Consider the following 17,931-nt stretch of genomic DNA (forward strand, 5'->3'; position numbering starts at 1 on the left):
AGTGAATGTCCAAAGGGAATATTTAAAAATTTTCGGAGGAAAGATAAAAGAATCCTTGTAACAGTTGAGAAAAACTTCAGGGAAAATCCCTCTTCGATGTATCTTTCGATGGAAACTAGTTTCTAAATTCAACATGTCGCCGATTGGTAAAGCTGCTCGGGTTGTTAGAAGAATACATTTGTCACAGAACTTTATTACAAAATGAATATATTTTAGACATAGGAATAAAAAATTCTTTTTCTTCTTAGGTGCCATCTCCACGACGAATGTTGGCAATCATCATTGCTATTCTCACTTTTGACACTACAGCCCGAAAGAGTTCAGTTGAGCTGCATCCAAACCATTCTCTGAGATTTCTCAGCCAGGACATTTTTCTCCTACCTATGCTGCGCGTTCCTTGAATATTTCCCTGTATAATTAATTTTATTAGTTCATATCTGTCACCACATGTTATATGACCCAAGTATTGAAGTTTTCTTATTTTTATGGACTCCAGTATCTCCCTGCTGTTCTGTATTCTCCTTAGTACTTCCTCATTGGTTATTCTGTCTGTCCAGGAGATTCTCAGCATTCTTCGATACGTCCACATCTCAAATGCTTCCAATCTATTGAGGCATTGTTTATTGAGAGTCCATGTCTCCACACCATAAAAAAGAACAGAAAATACATAACATTTTAGTACTCGCTTTCTAAGATTTAGGCTGAGGTCTCTACTACATAATATTTATTTCATATTAGTGAATGCACTTCTAGCCTTTTCTATTCTAATTCAGATTTCTTTGGTATAATCGTTTGTTTTACTAATGTTTGTCCCTAAATAGTTATAATTCTGAACTCGTTCTATCGTCTTATTATTTACGTGTAGATTGATGTTTCTAATATTTTTCTTTGATATAACCATGAATTTCGTTTTTTTATGTTTAGTGACAGACCAAATTCTTCACTCGTTGCAACAACCTTATCTAAAATTCTTTGTAGATCTGTAATAGTTTCTGCTATTAGTATTGTATCATCGGCGTATCTAATTTCACATAAGGTTATGCCATTTATTTTTATAGATAGATAGAAATATGCTTTATTGTCATGAAAAATTTAACAATTTTATAGACAAAGCTTACAAGAATCATAAGTAAAAACAATAACAAATACAATTTACTAAAATTATACAAATCGTCAATATAAATAAAATATAATAAAGTCAAATAAAAATCAGTAACAATCTATTGCAAAATTTAAACAAAATTGCAAATTGCGTAATCTACCTTAAGAAATTTAATAAGTGATTTAATAAGTTATGCTGCTGCATATGACATTCAAATATAGATTAAGATTCTACTTATACATAAGAATACTGTAATTTCTTAGTTATTGGTTAAGAAACTCTGCTATTGAATAATATGGTCTTTCAGATAAATAGGCTTTTGTCATTTTACGGAACTTGGGGAAAGATGTTGCAGATTTAAGTTGTAGAGGGAGATGGTTGTATAGTTTTTTTGCAGAATATAATATAGATTTCTTTACTAACTCACTGGACGGGATCGGTAAATAGATGTCAAAAGTAGAATTTCTGGTGGAATAGTCATGTCTAGGTCTTTCTGGAAAGACATGTAGATGTTTACTAATTAAGCAAACAGTTTCTAAAATATATAAAGAAGGTAATGTTAGAATTCTGTGATCTTTAAAGTAGCTTCTGCAATGTGTTGTTCTTCTGAGGCCAAACAGATATCTGATTGCTCTTTTTTGCAATTTAAAAATAACATCGGATTGGGCAGCTGTACCAAAACCCCAAAAAGGCAGACCATATCGAAGATGGGACTCGAACAATGAAAAGTATGTTATTTTGGAAGAGGCTAAATCCATTTCCTTCGAGACAGATCTTATTGCAAAGCAAGCTGAGGATAGTTTCTTGCTTAACACATCGATATGAAGGGACCATTTAAGGTTGCTATCTAAAAAAATACCAAGAAACTTTACAGAATCAACGATACTGATCTGGCTGTTATGAAGAGGTAAGGGTTGAAGAGTTCCTTTATAGGGTAATGCGGCTGTTTTATCTAAGTTAAAAGTGAGTAAATGCGATATTTGAGTTGCTCCAAGTGATACTGGTATCGTCAGCAAAAAGAAAAACTTTTCCATCGATTTTTAAACTAGTGATGTCATTAATAAAGATAAGGAAAAGTAAAGGACCCAATACTGAACCTTGTGGTACCCCACATACAACATTTCTGAGACTAGAGTCTGTATCATTTGCTCTAACCAGTTGTTTCCTATTTTCCAAGTAAGATTGAAACCAGTTCAAAGAAATACCTCGAATTCCATAGAAATCTAGTTTTTTTATCAAAATGTCGTGATTTACACAATCAAAAGCTTTGGCATAATCACAAAAAACAGTGGAAGTGTGGAGATTATTGTTTAATGCTTGATAAACCTCATGTAGTACAGAAAACATGGCATCGGTGATACATTTATTATTTAAAAAGCCAAACTGATTTTGTGATAAAATCTTGTTATCAACGAGAAAGGACAAAAGTCGCCTGCTACATTATGCCTGCTACTTCCTCTTCTAATGCTTTTTTGAATATATCTTCTGAGTATGCATTAAACAGTGATGGCGACAAGACACAGCCCTGTCTAACGCCTCTTTTGATTTTTATTTTATTGGTGTTTAAATTATTTATTCTTATGACAGCTTCTTGTTCATAATACAGATTATTTATTATTCTTATATCCCGTGTGTCGATGTTCTTTGTTCTTAGTAGTTTTATTGACGGATTATGTTTCACCGTAACGAATGCCTTGTTATAATCTAGGAAGCAGACATAAATGACCTGGTTTACATCTAAACATCTCTGTATTAGCACATTTACTGCAAATAATGCTTCTCTGGTTCCTTGAGCATTTCTAAATCCGAACTGAGTTTGACCAGTGTCTTGTTCTAACATTTTGTATGTTCTACGATGAATAATCTTTAGAAATACTTTGAGTATGTGGCACATTAGACTGATGGTACGGTGTTCGCGACATTGTCTGAAGTTTCTCTTTTTCGGTATAGTCACGAATGTTGATAGAAGCCATTCTTTAGGTAACATACCTGTTCTGTATATGATATTAAATAATTCGACAATTACATGTATATTGCAGTTGGCTATAAGTTGCAAACAATTGCTACAAATTGTTGAATAAACAATAATGAATTGTAACAAATGAGTGCGTAATGACCACAAATAGAAAGAACGCAGCATATCAAAAAACCATCGACACAGGTTGTACACGTAGAAATAAAGAAGAGTATAGACGTCTTAGAAGAGAGGAAAAACGTATTCATCGACGTAAGAAGAGGGAATACGAATGAACTATCTTTCAGTAAAGTCGTCCCAGGAAGGCAACTAATAAATATTGGCAATAGCATTTTAAAGTCTTCTACTTTAAAATGTATAATATATGTCTGAATTGCCGATATAAATGAGTCAGATTAAATAAATTATTAGAAGAATTTTTTACTAAACAACAGCATTTTTGTTTATTTCGTTAATAAAATCATTTTTTTAGTAAAATTGTGGCTTATTTCCCATTTAAAATAGTTGAAAACAATATGGTTTCTAAACTTTGCGGTTATTTCCATCGAAATAAAATCTCTTTTGATTTTATTTCCACGGAACATTCTGCTTTCTTTTTCTAAATTCAACTTTCCAGTTTGGTTTGGTTTTCTTAGTGATAGCATTCTGGGAATTTAATTTGAAAAGTACAATCCGTCTTCATTTCCATCATGACGTATAATAAATCTCTTAAGTTGACTTGAAAAGCTAAAAACCGGATATCTGCATTCTACTTAGAAGTTACAAACGAATAGAAGAAGCGTATAATAAACACATGGGATTGGATTTCAGCAGTATTTAGTTTGCTTACAGTTGAGACTGTTGAACTTAGTTTAGACGTAAAGATGTAAGAATAGTTCATCAAAATTTATAAGTTAGTATTATGATTAGATCTGTTTTTGGAAACGTGGAATATTGTTTTTGATTTACAAATAGCATATTTATGAATTAAAAATAATTAAAAAAGACTGCTGCAAGAAATTTGAAATGAATATACATACTATTATAGAAGAACTATATAATAGAGTAATACATTAAGAACCAATAGAACTAACAATGGATGCAATAAGTTAGATATTTACAACATGCGTCGGTACTTAACCACCCTTTCACTCGATCTAAGAGGTCTATTGTAGCTCATCCCCAGCTTATAGTTGTCCATTTAACCCAGCTCTTTTAACAAACCAATTACGAGCATATTTAATAATAACAGAAGCAATGTCGACTACTCCTGCATACATACACTTCAGTACATATTCGAATGGAGGTGGCGAAGATAGGAGGATAAAAAATGGAAAATAAGACGTCAGGAAGCAGGATCATATGTGGAGAGATAACTAAAAATCATCCAGAGTTGGAAATGGTACGAGACGGCTCTAAAATCTTCTTCTTCTTTTACTTCTTGGAGATCTTTCGATCCGTTTAATTCTGAAGTTGCCTCTGGTTAATTTCCTGGGAGAAGATTGCCAACTACCCTTCCATCTTTTAGGTGGTCTTCCGGTGGGTCTTGAACCAAGCGGGTTTTTTTCTAGGGCAATTTTTGGGAGTCTATTCTCATTCATTCGTCTTACATGGTTATACCACATCCTTAAAATAAAGGGGCTCTAAAATAAAGGGGAAAATAATAGACGAATTGAACTTACTACTCTGGTCTAAACCTAACTTTAAACAGAAAAGATGCAGATACATAAAAGTATTTTTAAAAGCGTTGTACTTTATGGATGAGAAATATGGCAACTTGCTAAAGGAATAGAACAGATCATAATTTTTTATTCTCGAAATGGATTATGGGCGCAAATCAGCAGCTATGTGCAGAGTGAAGCAGGTAACAAATAAAAGGTATAAAAAATCATGGTTAGAATAACCACTATTATAAAATAAATGCAGCAAAAATAGCTTATTTGGTACGGATATGTAGAGTGTGGAGTGAATGACAAACCATCGCCTACCGAAGTTGATATTGGATCGGCGGGCGAAAAGAACGAGAAACATCGAAAATAACATGACTTGATGGTGTCCAAAAGACAATGTCAGAGAGAGAGAGAGAGAGAGAGAGAGAGAGAGAGAGAGAGAGAGAGAGAGAGAGAGAGAGAGAGATCTACAAAAAGAAAACTGGGCCGATATATATGAATAGATAATGGCAACCGGAAGGTGCGCAGGACGCTATAAACCTATCTGTCTACTAAGTATTCTTCTTCTTCTTTCAGTACCGTCTCGCAAGCGGAGATGGATATAATCATCACTATCTTTACTCTATCCACCGCTGCTCTAAAGAGTTCTATAGAACTGCATCTAAACCAGTCCCTTAAATTCTTTAACCATGACACTCTCCTTCTTCCTATACTTCTTCCGCCTCTTATCTTGCCCTGTATTATCAGTCTTAGCATTTCATATCGCGGTCCCCTCATTACGTGTCCCAGATATTGTAACTTTCTTATTTTTATTGTATTTATTATTTCGCATTCTTTACCCATTTCTCGCAGTACTTCCGTGTTCGTTTTCCTCTGTGTCCATGCTATTCTAAGCATATTTCTGTAACACCACATTTCAAATGACTGTAGCTTATTTATGTGTTCTTGCTTTAATGTCCAGCTTTCAAGTCCATATTGTAGTATCGAGAACACGTAGCATCTCAAAGCTCTTACTCTCAGTTCTAAGCTAAGGTCTTTGTTGCAGAGAACTGTTTTCATTTTTACAAACGCATTTATTGCTATTTCTATCCTGGTCATTATTTCTGTTGTTTGATCATTTTTCTCTGAAATCCAGGTTCCTAGGTTTTTGTATTTATCAACCCTTTCTATCGGTACATTTCCCAAACGTATGCTTGTTTATATGTTTGTTTTCTTAGTTATTATCATGTATTTGGTCTTTTTTATATTCATTTTTAGTCCATATTCTTCACAGAAATTTAGTAGTAGTTGGAGTAAGTATTCTATCTAAACATTATTATTAAATTACAATTTCTATTTATTTTGATTCTATTCAGTTGGCAACTCTTGAATTTCCTCTGTCAATTTAACTTCAAAATAATATAAAGGGAACCTTTTTTTCTGTATCCTTTTCATCTATTTAAAGTGGGATTTTTGTTTCTAAATTCAATTTTAAGTATTATTTAAATCTCCATTGGGTTTTTGGCTTTAATTGGAATTTTTGTTATCCTTCTTTTTGGTGAGACTTCCCGAACCATGTAGTGTACCACACAGGAAGCAAGGCTGTTATTATGAAGAACTCAACAGGTACCGAAAGCTACTTCAACAGAGCTATTGAGAGAAAAGCTAGAGAGAGTTATGATAAATGTAAGCTTAAGAGATCATATGGGAAACGAAGATATAAGAAGAAGAACCAAAGTAAAAGAGGCTATCGAAGCTATCGCAAAATTTAAATGGAAATGGGCACTATATGTGGTAAAAGAAAGCGAAGAGAAGTGGGCAAAGAAAATAATACAATGGCTGACAAGACCAAGACAAAAGATGGATCGACGACAAATATGGAAAACACAAGTGGAGGCCTATGTCCAGGTTTGGACCAGAAGATGCTGCTAAAGAAAAAGAATATTAATTTTGCGACTTATTGTTTTCATATTTCCTACTGTTCTTTTCAAATCATTTTATTAGATTTGTACTTCACTAAGGGTTTCATAAAATGTCAATTATCAGTTAATTCAAATAGAGATGTAAATTTTCCCAATTCGAATATAACTTTTGATATAAATTCACATTTTTCTTTTGTGTGACAGCCCGAAAGGGATTTTCCAACAAAATAAAGCCCCTTTGTTTCACAAACCCTTCTAAAAGCGGCTCATTTTATCATCGGTCCTGCTGTAAGCTAATAAAAGCTTCAAACTCAAACACTACGAGTACTAATAATAAATCTTTTGTTGGATTCAAATTCACCTGAATTTTTTTTATTGCCCCCTCCTTTTTATTACAATCTATCTATACAATATCAACCTAAGTAGAATAGAAACCAAATACCTTATGCAAATACGGCAAAATATTTTGGGGATGACATTAGATTGAAAGCTACACTGGAAAGCGCTTAATAAGAAAAAAAGAATGGGTGTGTATTTTGCACGCACGTAAGAAGTTATACTTCTATTATAATATAATCTAACTTCATATTACGATTTCAACGAAATCAATATACCCATCTACTTTAAACAGTTTTTTTGTATTGTATTTAAATATTAAACTAATTTTAGAAAAAAGAAAAAGAATAAGAAAAATTAAAAAAAAAAGATATGACTTTGTCGGGATTTGAACAGGGGACCTCTCGATCCCTAGGCGAATACTCTACCGATCATCTACCACCGTTTTTGTATTCAGTTGATCATTTCTCGGACCTAATTACAATCACGGTGACAGATACATTAATTGAAAATAAACATTTTCAATAATACTTATTAGGACGAAGACAAATCCACAGACATAAAAATTATAATAAATATGTTTACTAAAAACACTAATAATATATTCTTTGCACTTTTCACGCACACCTTATTTGCGCTACATAACTTAAAAGATGTAGCGACTAATACCATACTGTCGGTGTGCGCATGCGCCAGGGAATGTAAAAAATTTACCCTCGTGCCTAAAGAAGTATAACTTCAAAAAGGAAGAGTTAGAAATTAAAAGTTCAAAAAGGTGTACTGGTTGATGGGAAAAAATCCACTCTGTCTACTTGCAATCAATTATCGTATAAGCAAGTCCTTAAACCGAAACGGACATATGATGTAGCAAAAATCGATCGGCTACTTCTTCTTCTTCTTGGAGTTCCTTCTCCTATCGGAGTTTGGCTATCATCACAGCTATCTGTACTTTATTGGCGGCTGCTCTGAAAATGTCTACTGAGTTGCAACTATATCACTCTCTTAAGTTTATCAGCCAGGAAATTCTTCTTCAATCTATGGATCTTTTCCCTTAATTTTGCCCTACATTATGAACCTTAATATCTGATATTTCGAACCTCTAATAATGTGGCCCAAATATTCCAGCTTTCTTGTTTTGATGTTCTCTATCACCTCGCAATCCTTTTGTACCGGCGACAGTTTCTAGCTATTTTTCCTTTTTGTAAAATATTATTCATTCTATATCAGTTGAACATCTAAAAAAACGTCCCATGATCCAGCTCACTAGCAAAAAATCTGAGAGCCGTACGCAAAAGTACGATTAAGTACTTGCTCTATCTACCTTCTATTTAGTCCCATGTCGACCTCTCCACCCCTTCTTCTGAGTAAGCATCCCAATTGTTACAATTATAAACATCTATAGGGCTGTACAAAAGAAAGTAACCTCCAATTTATACAAAATTCTCAGAATAAAGTGTTAAGGAGCATCCCTGGTAGGTACTTCAGAAACTGTGATCTTCATCGAGACTTCCAGATGGATACAGTTAGGACAGTAAGTAAGTTTACCAAGAGTCATGAATAAAGGCTTTCCAACCTTGTGAATATCGAGGCCATCAAACTCCTAGACAACGCTAATCAGATAAGAAGAGAACTAAACCGTTCGAGTCGGTGCTTTAAGTTAAAAAGCAAAGCAAAGTGCGGCTAAAGTGTACACGTTAGTTAGTAGTGTTATTATGTATTAGAGCCTAATAGTGGAGTCACTGAAGATGGATATGAGCTATTACCTCCGATTTCGTTGAACCTCCATCGATTTGCTGGAAAATTGGTGAGTGGTTAGAGGATATCTCAAGGAACAAAGGTGACATGGTGTCAACTTGCGCTTTTACCCTGGGGGTGGATCCCACCCCTTCTCGGGGTGAAAATTATTTTATTAAAAATAACCCCACAATTAGATAGGGGGACAAATTCTAAGCAAAATTTGTTATATAAAATTATTAAAATAAATCAAAACTTTTTAAGTTATTAAAGATCAAAAATATTAAATTTTCGTAAAAAAAATGCATGTTTTTAACCGATTTTTCATGGATAACTCAAAAACTATAAGTTTCTACAAAAAAGTTATTATTACCAAAATTGAAGCTAATAAAAAATTAAATAAACTTCTTACCAAAAAAACCTTTTAATATTAACTGAAAGTGAATTATAGGTAATTGAATGCATATTTTTTTCGGCGAGTACCCAAATCTAAGTATTCAAGCTTAAATTACGGGAAAATTATGTATCTTATAACATAAACTTATTAAACATTTGTGAAAGTACTTAAAAATATCTATCAAACGAGATACAGAACAAATTAATAGCATTAAAATTTATGCTCCAAAAATTTTTCAAACAATCTTTTAAAAATTTTTCCAAAAAATGTTATCGTTTTTTTTTCTAATAACTCCGTTAACTTTTAAGATATGAGGTTCACCTGAAAACGGTTTGAAATGCTATTAAAACGCGTTGAAATTAATCTTTTACACCCCTTACTTTTTTAAAAATCAAAGATTAAATGGCCACGGTTACATGGTTCTCGAAGAAAAATTTAAGCTTTAAACATTTCTATCTCGGTTATTTTTCACCCTACAGAAATAGTAAAACAGGTATAATATTTTATATAGAAAAAACTCAAATTTGGTTATTTACCATTTTTTACGTATATTGAGTATTTTTATAGTTATTATTAAAATAAAATGAAAATGACGATAATTTTAAAAATTCTGATCTTTTTAAATTATTTTTTTTTCAAAAGTATGCATTCTAAACCGGTGAAAATTGTTAAAATCATTACTTATGCTAATAACAAGAAATGTTGGTAAGGATTACTATAAATTTTAATTTTTGTGGAAATGGCATATGTTTTATTTTTCACTTTTTCCTAAAAAATTCGAAAGGGTTCTCTTCGTTTAATCATAACTGGCTTAATTTTGATGCTATTAACTTCTTCTGGAGCTCATTTTTTAGGCATTCTGAAGTACTTTGATAAGTGTTTAGCAGGTATATTTTATAAAATGCATCGTTTTCCCGTTATTTAAGCTTGAATACTTAGATTTGAGTACTCATCGAAAAAAATATACATTCAATTACCCATACCTCACTTTGAATTAACATTAGCTTAGTACTTTGAGCGAACATTGTATTTAATTTTTTATTGTCTTCAATTTTGGTAGGAATAACTTTTTTGTTAAAGCTAATAGTTTTTGAGTTATACGTGAAAAAAACTTTAAAATATGCATTTTTTTAGGAAAAAATAAAATCATTAATCTTTAATAACTCAGAAAGTATTGATTTATATTAATAACTTAATATATCGAATTTTGCTTAGAATTTGTCCCTCTCTCGATGATTTGTCTCTATCGATTTATAGTATTATTTTTAATAAAATAATTTTCACCATAGAAAAGGGGTGGCATCCACCCCCAGGGTAAAAGCGCAAGTTGGCATCATGTCACCTTTGTTTCTTGAGGTGTCCTCTAACTGCTCACCAATTTTCATAAAAATCGATGGAGGTTCAACGAAAGGAATATTGGTGAATATGACCTTAGAAAAGTCTGCTTTAGTATTAAATTAAGATAGAACTACTAACTTGCTTATTGTGATACTAATGATCAGATAGCAGTAATCATAACATTCCTACTGGAGTTTACTTTTTTTCTTGGCGTGGGTGTATCAACCAAACCATAACGGCCGAAGAGAAAAATAGTAGACTGACTGATTTCTCTTCGGTCATTATGATTAATTGATGCACCCACGCCATGAAAAAAGTTTTAATGGGTTTTTAACGTTTGTGTGGCCGTTCTTTTCTATTTTTTTTTCTGTTGGGGGTTGCACGGAGGACAACAATAATTCATACGCATACAAGCTAGAAATTGTTAAGATGCTCACGCATATGACCTTATGTAGTGGTACTTTTTTATCTTCTTTTCACCATTAGCTCTGGTGACGATTTGGTCGAAAGCGTTTAGCTAACGAAATAAATACTTTTTACACACTTTGACATACTTATTATATTTTACTTCCTTGAAAAAAAAGGTGTCGCCGTTAATTCAAATTATTTAAACTAAAATTTCCCAATTTGAATATAACTTTTGATATAAATTCGTGTTTTTCTTTGTTAGGACATCCCTAAAGGGATAAAACCCCTTTTGTTTCACAAACCCTTCTAAAAGCAGCGTAGTATTTTATCATCGGTCCTGCTGTAAGCAAATAAAAGCTTCAAACTCAAACAGGACGAGTAATAATAATAAATCTTTTGTTGGTTTCAGATTCTCCTGAATTTGGCACGGAGCATTTTCGAGGAGCAGAGTAATCTGGAATGTCTAGTGACGAAAATAATGAGGGAAGCCCAAGACTTACTCAAGTGTGAACGTTGCGCTGTGTATTTGCTTGATTTGGATTGCTGCGAAGCGGTGAGTTTTATCAATTCCTGCTTGACTTGTCTGCTTGTAGTGGAGTAATGATAAACAAAACTTTTGGTAAACAAAACACTTTGTAGCTGTTTTATATTGTGTGTAGGATTATTAAAATATTCAGTAGATGTTAAACGTTTATTAACAAACAACATTTTTACGTGTAGAGGAAGATCGGGAAAAATGTTCCCCTAACTTATTTCTCATAATTTTCATAGCCGTAATTTTCATAGCGAAAGCCATATGATGGCTTAGTGTGAAAACCTCATATCTTATTTCACAGAAAATTTTACAGGAGAGACTTTAAACTGAATTTCTGCATATTCTAACTCAAAACAAAAAAACTATCTTTGCATATCTTTGATTCTGAGTACATTTAGATCATTACACATACATTTTTCATATATATTTTGGGTTAGAGTATGCAGAAATTCAGTTTAAAGTCACTCATGTAAAATTTTTTGTAAAATGAGATACGAGGTTTTCACACTAAGTAATCGCATAGCTTTCTTTACTATATACTATACTACTAGCGTCACCTATGCACGAAGCTACGAAGATCAAGGCTAGTTTTCATATAACCTATAAAATCACATGTAATATTCCTCATTTTTGCTCAGAAAAGTTGTGTTTTTATCTAAACGTGTTATCTAAAGTAAAACTTTTTTAATGGAGTTTAAAAAGATATTTTTCTATTGGTTCTATATCTGCAGTAATTTCTCTAATTCCGAAATTACTTCTGTAAATCAGTTTTCATATTTGATCAGATTATGAGAGGTCCAGAGATTTTGTTTAGAACTTTTTATGTCTACGTCAGCTGTCAGAGTTATTGTCAATGTTTATTTTTCCTGGATCAGGCTATTTCATCTCGTGTATTCCGAGGATATCAATTTTTCACCTCTTTATTTCTTGAATGGTGTTGTGAATTTTGCCTGCCTCGAACATGCTTCTAATATTTCAGGTGTCAGTTTGAATCATTGGTCTATTTTTAGATTTTTCCACTTTCTGTTAGATGATAGTTCTCTTTGCGGAGATTCTCCTCTTTGCAAACTATAACTTGTGATTGTACTTTTCATATACCTTATTTTTGGGATACAGTGCATTAGTTTTTCCTTGATTTTTATATCTCAATAAATAAATGCAATACTATTTTTATTTTATAAATTTGATTCAGATGTTTTCTGTATAACATAATTACCGCTCCTAATTCATCTGAACCACAACTTTAATACAATCCTAAAATTCCAAAATTATTTTGGATTCCGCATATGTACACGCCTTAGTCGAGTAACGAGTAATCCATATCCTGTATAATCCGAAATTCTATTAGCAGGATTTAATTTAAACTGTTAAAATAATCCCCTCTAATCCAAATATGTTAATCAAATAATTAAAATCAATTTGAACCTAATTTCGATTCGAGCGTATTTTAACAATCGCTTAATGTTTTAATTAAACATGACGTTGGAGTATAAATTCCATAAATCAGAAGTAAATATAGAGCTTACTTTTATTTTCGGAGAGTTCATTTATGGTGCGCTTCCACTCAAAAAATTATAGAATCTATTAGGTCTGGATTCCGCGTATGAAAAAAAATTTGATTAATAGCAAGCTGAAAATTTGTTAATAGCTTAAGGGTGTCTAGTCGGATAAACTTTGATAAATTCGAACACTGGAACAGGGGTAGTTTTAACTGTGGAACAGGTTAAAAATTTGGAACGGTCACACCACGAAAACGGCACATTTATTTTATCCGACAGAACAGACTTAAACTCTCCGAACAGAGATTAAACTCTCATGCAAAACTCAGACTGCTAATTATCACCTGTCATAATTCCTGTCATTTGAAATATTCTACATGTTCCACTCATTAAAACGCCCATTAGGTGATCAATAGCAGTATGATTTTTTGCATTAGAGTTTAATCTCTATTCGGAGAGTTTAAGTCTGTTCTGTCGGACAAAATAAATGTGCCGTTTTCGTGGTGTGACCGTTCCAAAGTTTTAAACTGTTCCCCAGTTAAAACTGCCCCTGTTCCAGTGTTCGCATATATCAAAGTTTATCCGACTAGACACCCTTAAGCTATTAACAAATTTTCAGCTTGCTATTATTCAACTTTTTTTTCATACGCGGGATCCAGACCTATGTAGGAATAAAAGGCAGGTTTCGAGCATCGAATTTATTTATTAAATCTGGCATAAGTATACTTTCGCTAACTTGGCATCATCAGGGGCATTTCGTCAAATTAGGAAGATATCCCAGCAAAGTCCAACATTGGCAAGAAATTTTAAAAATTTGAAACTAATAAATACATATAACATATACTGGACAAAGGACAAACAGATCAAAATTAATTAAATAAAAATTATGCTACATCTTAGCAAGTCAAAATGAAAGAACCACCAAAGAAGGTGGTTCTATCTACACTGATATCCGTTTGCCTGTAAGGTGTTGGATATTATTTTTGGCGAATTGTTTTGCATCTTTGCAAATCAAACCTTTAAAAAATTATTCAAAATAAGTAAACTAATAACACAAAATGTACCAAGTAATTGTTCATAATGAAAAACGTTTAATTTTTACGTAATTTTTCTTTTATTTTACTTTAAAAAATTCGTAAGATAACAGATTCGTTAAGTGGCAAAGAGAAACAAGTGCAAAATTTGAAGCAGAGGGGTACAAGTGCGAACGTTTTTTTCAAAATTTCAAATATTTTGAATGAAAATAGAGACTAACTTTACAAAAGCTTTGACAATTAGATAAATAAAATGTATAAAATTAATTAAAAATAAGTCTATAACTAATTAATTCGCTGTACAATTTACTATGTAAATTTAACTTTGACTTCGTTTTTATCAACTAAACCATTTTATCACTTGTACCCCTTAGCATCTAATCCCCTCAATTGCTCCCAAATATTTAAATTGTTGAACTCTTTCAAAAGTGTAGTTTTCTATCTTGATTTCTCTCGTCCTGCTATCTTCTCTTCTAGAGCAGAGTAGATATTGTGTTTTTCCTTCGTTAATTTCTAGACCTCTTTTCCGTGGTCCATTTGCCATGATTGTTACTGCTTCTTTTAATCTTTCTTTGCGTTTTTCCATCAAAGCTATGTCATCTGCATATGCAACTATTTGTTTTGAGGAGTGGGTTATAGTTCCTTTAATTTCCCCGACCTTAATTGTTCCTTCTATATTATTCCTTCTTCTATCTTTACTTTAGCTCGAGTTCCATCCATAGTCATTTTTGTTAATCTGATGAGCGTTGCTGTAGTGATGTTGATTATAGTTACTTTCGAGTATTCCTTACAAATCGTTACTTTTGTATAAAGTAATCATTTACAGTATTCGTTACTTTGATTACTATGATTACTTTTGTGTTTGAGTACCGGTAATTATATCGAGAATCGTATTTCTCACTAGGTAGGTCTGTATTAAGTTATTAAGTATTAACTACTGAGAAATACGATTCTCGATAACTTAATAAAAGAAACTATGAACCAAGCTACAGCTACATACTACCTAAATGAAAATGAATACACGAACCCTGTACCTTTAAACAGGGGAGTCAAACAGGGAGACACTCTATCACCCAAACTGTTCACCTTAGTTTTGGAGGACGTTTTTAAAAATCTTAATTAGAAATATAAGGGAATAAACATCAATGGCCGCTACCTCAATAATCTATGATTTGCGGATGAAATAATCCTGATAGCTACTGACCTACAAGATCTCAAACCATGCTTTCAGAACTACACACAGAATCTTCTAAAATAGGACTGAAAATGAATTTAAACAAAACAAAAGTCATGCACTCCGAAGAAACGATGACAATAATAAACAACAAAGTTATAGAAAAAGTTGAAGAATATATATACTTAGGATAAAAAATATTACTAAATAGGGAAATTCAAACGGAAGAAATAAAAAGAAGAAGAAAGTTAGCATGGGCAGCATTCGGCAAACTGAACTATATACTCAGAAATCAGCAAATTCAACTACATCTTAGATCTAAAGTTTTTGATGCATGCATTATTCCGATATTAACATATGGGGCACAAACATGGACAATCACAAAAAAAATATGAACATACTCAGAGTCACTCAACACGCGATGGAAAGAGCAATACTTGGCATATTACTTAAGGACAGGAAAACAAACAAAACAAACACATGGATAAGACAGAAACCCAAAGTCACCGATGTGGTTCAAAAATCACTAAAATTGAAATGGGAATACGCTGGACATGTAGCTAGGAGCGATCTTAACAAATGGCACAGAACAATTCTAACCTGGAGACCATACGAACACAAAAGACCCAGAGGCAGACCTCCTATGAGATGGACAGGTGATCTGAAACGAACTGCCGGGAAAAATTGGCTACAAGTAGCGTACAACAAAAAACAATGGAAAGGAGGACTTGAAGAGGCTTATGTTCAGATATGGATGTGAATGGCTAGACGAATAAGAAGAAGAAGAAGAAGAAGAAGGTCTGTATAGGTATTCCGATGTAACAACGACCTTCACCAATCTCTTTAAGAGATAAAAATTATTTGATTACTATGATTACTTTTGTATTTGAGTACCGGTAATCATATCGAGAATCGTACTTCTCAGTAGGTAGGTATTTTGTATGTGTATTCCGATATAATAACGACCTTCACGAAGTACGAAGTAATCAGAGTAATCAAAGTAATCAAAATAGATACAATAGCCGTTACTCGCTCTGATACAATTGGTACGAAGTAATCAGAGTAATCAAAGTAATCAAAGTAGATACAATAGTCGTTACTCGCTCTGATACGATTAGTACGAAGTAACGAAGTAATCAGAGTAATTAAAGTAACGATTTGCCTCTCTGTATAGTAATCGTTACTTTCGGTATTCGTAAGTAACGAGTACTTTGTAACGAATAGTTACTTTTTCAACATCACTACTTTGCTGGTATATCTTGATGTTTAATTTTAATAAATAATTTATTTCTTCCAATACAATGTAAAGCTTGTCTGAAGTCTACGAAGAGGGTGTGGAGTTCTATCTCTTTTTTTAATGTTTTAATGACGCTGCCGTATAAATTTCATAAATCAGAAGTAAATATAGAGCTTACTTTTATTTTCGTAGAGTTCATTTTTGTTGCGCGCTTCATTATAATTAATTTCTTTATTAATTACGCAGGCAACAGAAAGGAAGGTAATAAAGTTTAATTAGATACAAGTAGATCATATTTTCACTCCTTGGCCATAAATTCTTCCAAGAAACAGGTTTTATTTATACGGGCTGAGTCATATTTAATGGAATAATATATTATTTTATACGAGTAAAACCTTATACGAGTAAAACGAAAACCAAAGTGCCGGAGGTCTATGGATTTCTTACGCTGGAAAATATTTATTTAAAAAAAATTAACGCGGGCCGGCGTAGCTAAGCGGTAGTGTGCTTGGCTCGCGTGCCGGTGGTCCGGAGTTCAAATCCTACCGCCGGCAAGAGCAACTAGATATTTTTAAAATGTTTATAGGCCCCAGGTCGACTCAGCCTGAATAAAATGAGTACCTTGGGTAAAACCAGGGGTAATAATAGGCGGTTGAAGCATAGCACTGGCCCTGTTACTGTCCGTGTATATAAAACAGAAAACTATTATATTATCAAAATTAACGCACCACCTTAAAAATGGGACATTTTTGATGCCTCGTATTTCCTAAACCTCTTGTCCGATTTGAGTGATTTTTTTAGTACCTATATTATAGCTTTATTCTTCAAGAATATTGAAGTAATAATATTTTTGCTAAACAGGTAAGTGTCATTGTATACCGGGTGTAACAATGATAGTGTGTTTTTTCCTCAAAGTTTGGAACACCCTGTAGAATATTCTAGCGTATATAAAATATTGAAATTAAAAGTCAACTGTAGCTTTAGGCTTTCTCAATATTTTTTTGTTTGATTCATTTGCTTATGATGGATAATAAAAAAGTTAGGTACTTTAACAACTAGCAATGTTATTCATCAATACAGGGTGTTTCTAAATAAGTACGACAAACTTTAAGGGGTAATTCTGCATGAAAAATAATGACCGTTTGTTTTATAAACATATGTCCGCAAATGCTTTGTTTGCGAAATACGGGATGTTGAATTTTTTCTTACAAACTGACGATTTATGTATTGCTCTAAAACTGGTTGAGATATGCAAACGAAATTTGGTAGGTTTTAAAAGGTAGTTATTGCACATTTTTTACATACAATTATGAATTTTCTATTCACCATTGGCGTGCATACGGGTATAAATATTTTAGATAAATCCCGTATGCACGCCAATGGTGAATATAAAATTCTTAATTGTATGTCAAAAATGCGCAATAATTACCTCTTAAAACATACCAAATTTCATTTGCATGTCTCAACGGGTTTTAGAGCAACAAATAAATCGTCAGTTTGTAAGAAAATATTCAACATCCCCTATCTCGGAAACGAAGCGTTTGTGAACATATGTTTATAAAGCAAACAGTCATTATTTTTTCATGCAAAATTACCCCTTGAAGTTTGTCGC

General features: G+C 32.7%; 1 protein-coding gene across 1 annotated transcript in view; it reads left to right on the plus strand.

The window, feature by feature from the left end:
- The window catches only part of LOC114330622 (cGMP-specific 3',5'-cyclic phosphodiesterase), a 335,506-nt gene that overhangs the window by 196,109 nt on the left and 121,466 nt on the right, over positions 1–17,931 (plus strand). The window contains exon 5 of the mRNA XM_028280022.2: positions 11,250–11,393. Within this exon, the coding sequence (XP_028135823.1) occupies positions 11,250–11,393 (144 nt within the window). The remainder of the gene's footprint in view (positions 1–11,249; positions 11,394–17,931) is intronic.

The sequence above is a fragment of the Diabrotica virgifera genome, chromosome 6, assembly GCF_917563875.1.
Source record: "Diabrotica virgifera virgifera chromosome 6, PGI_DIABVI_V3a".
In the NCBI taxonomy this organism is placed as follows: Eukaryota; Metazoa; Arthropoda; class Insecta; order Coleoptera; family Chrysomelidae; genus Diabrotica; species Diabrotica virgifera.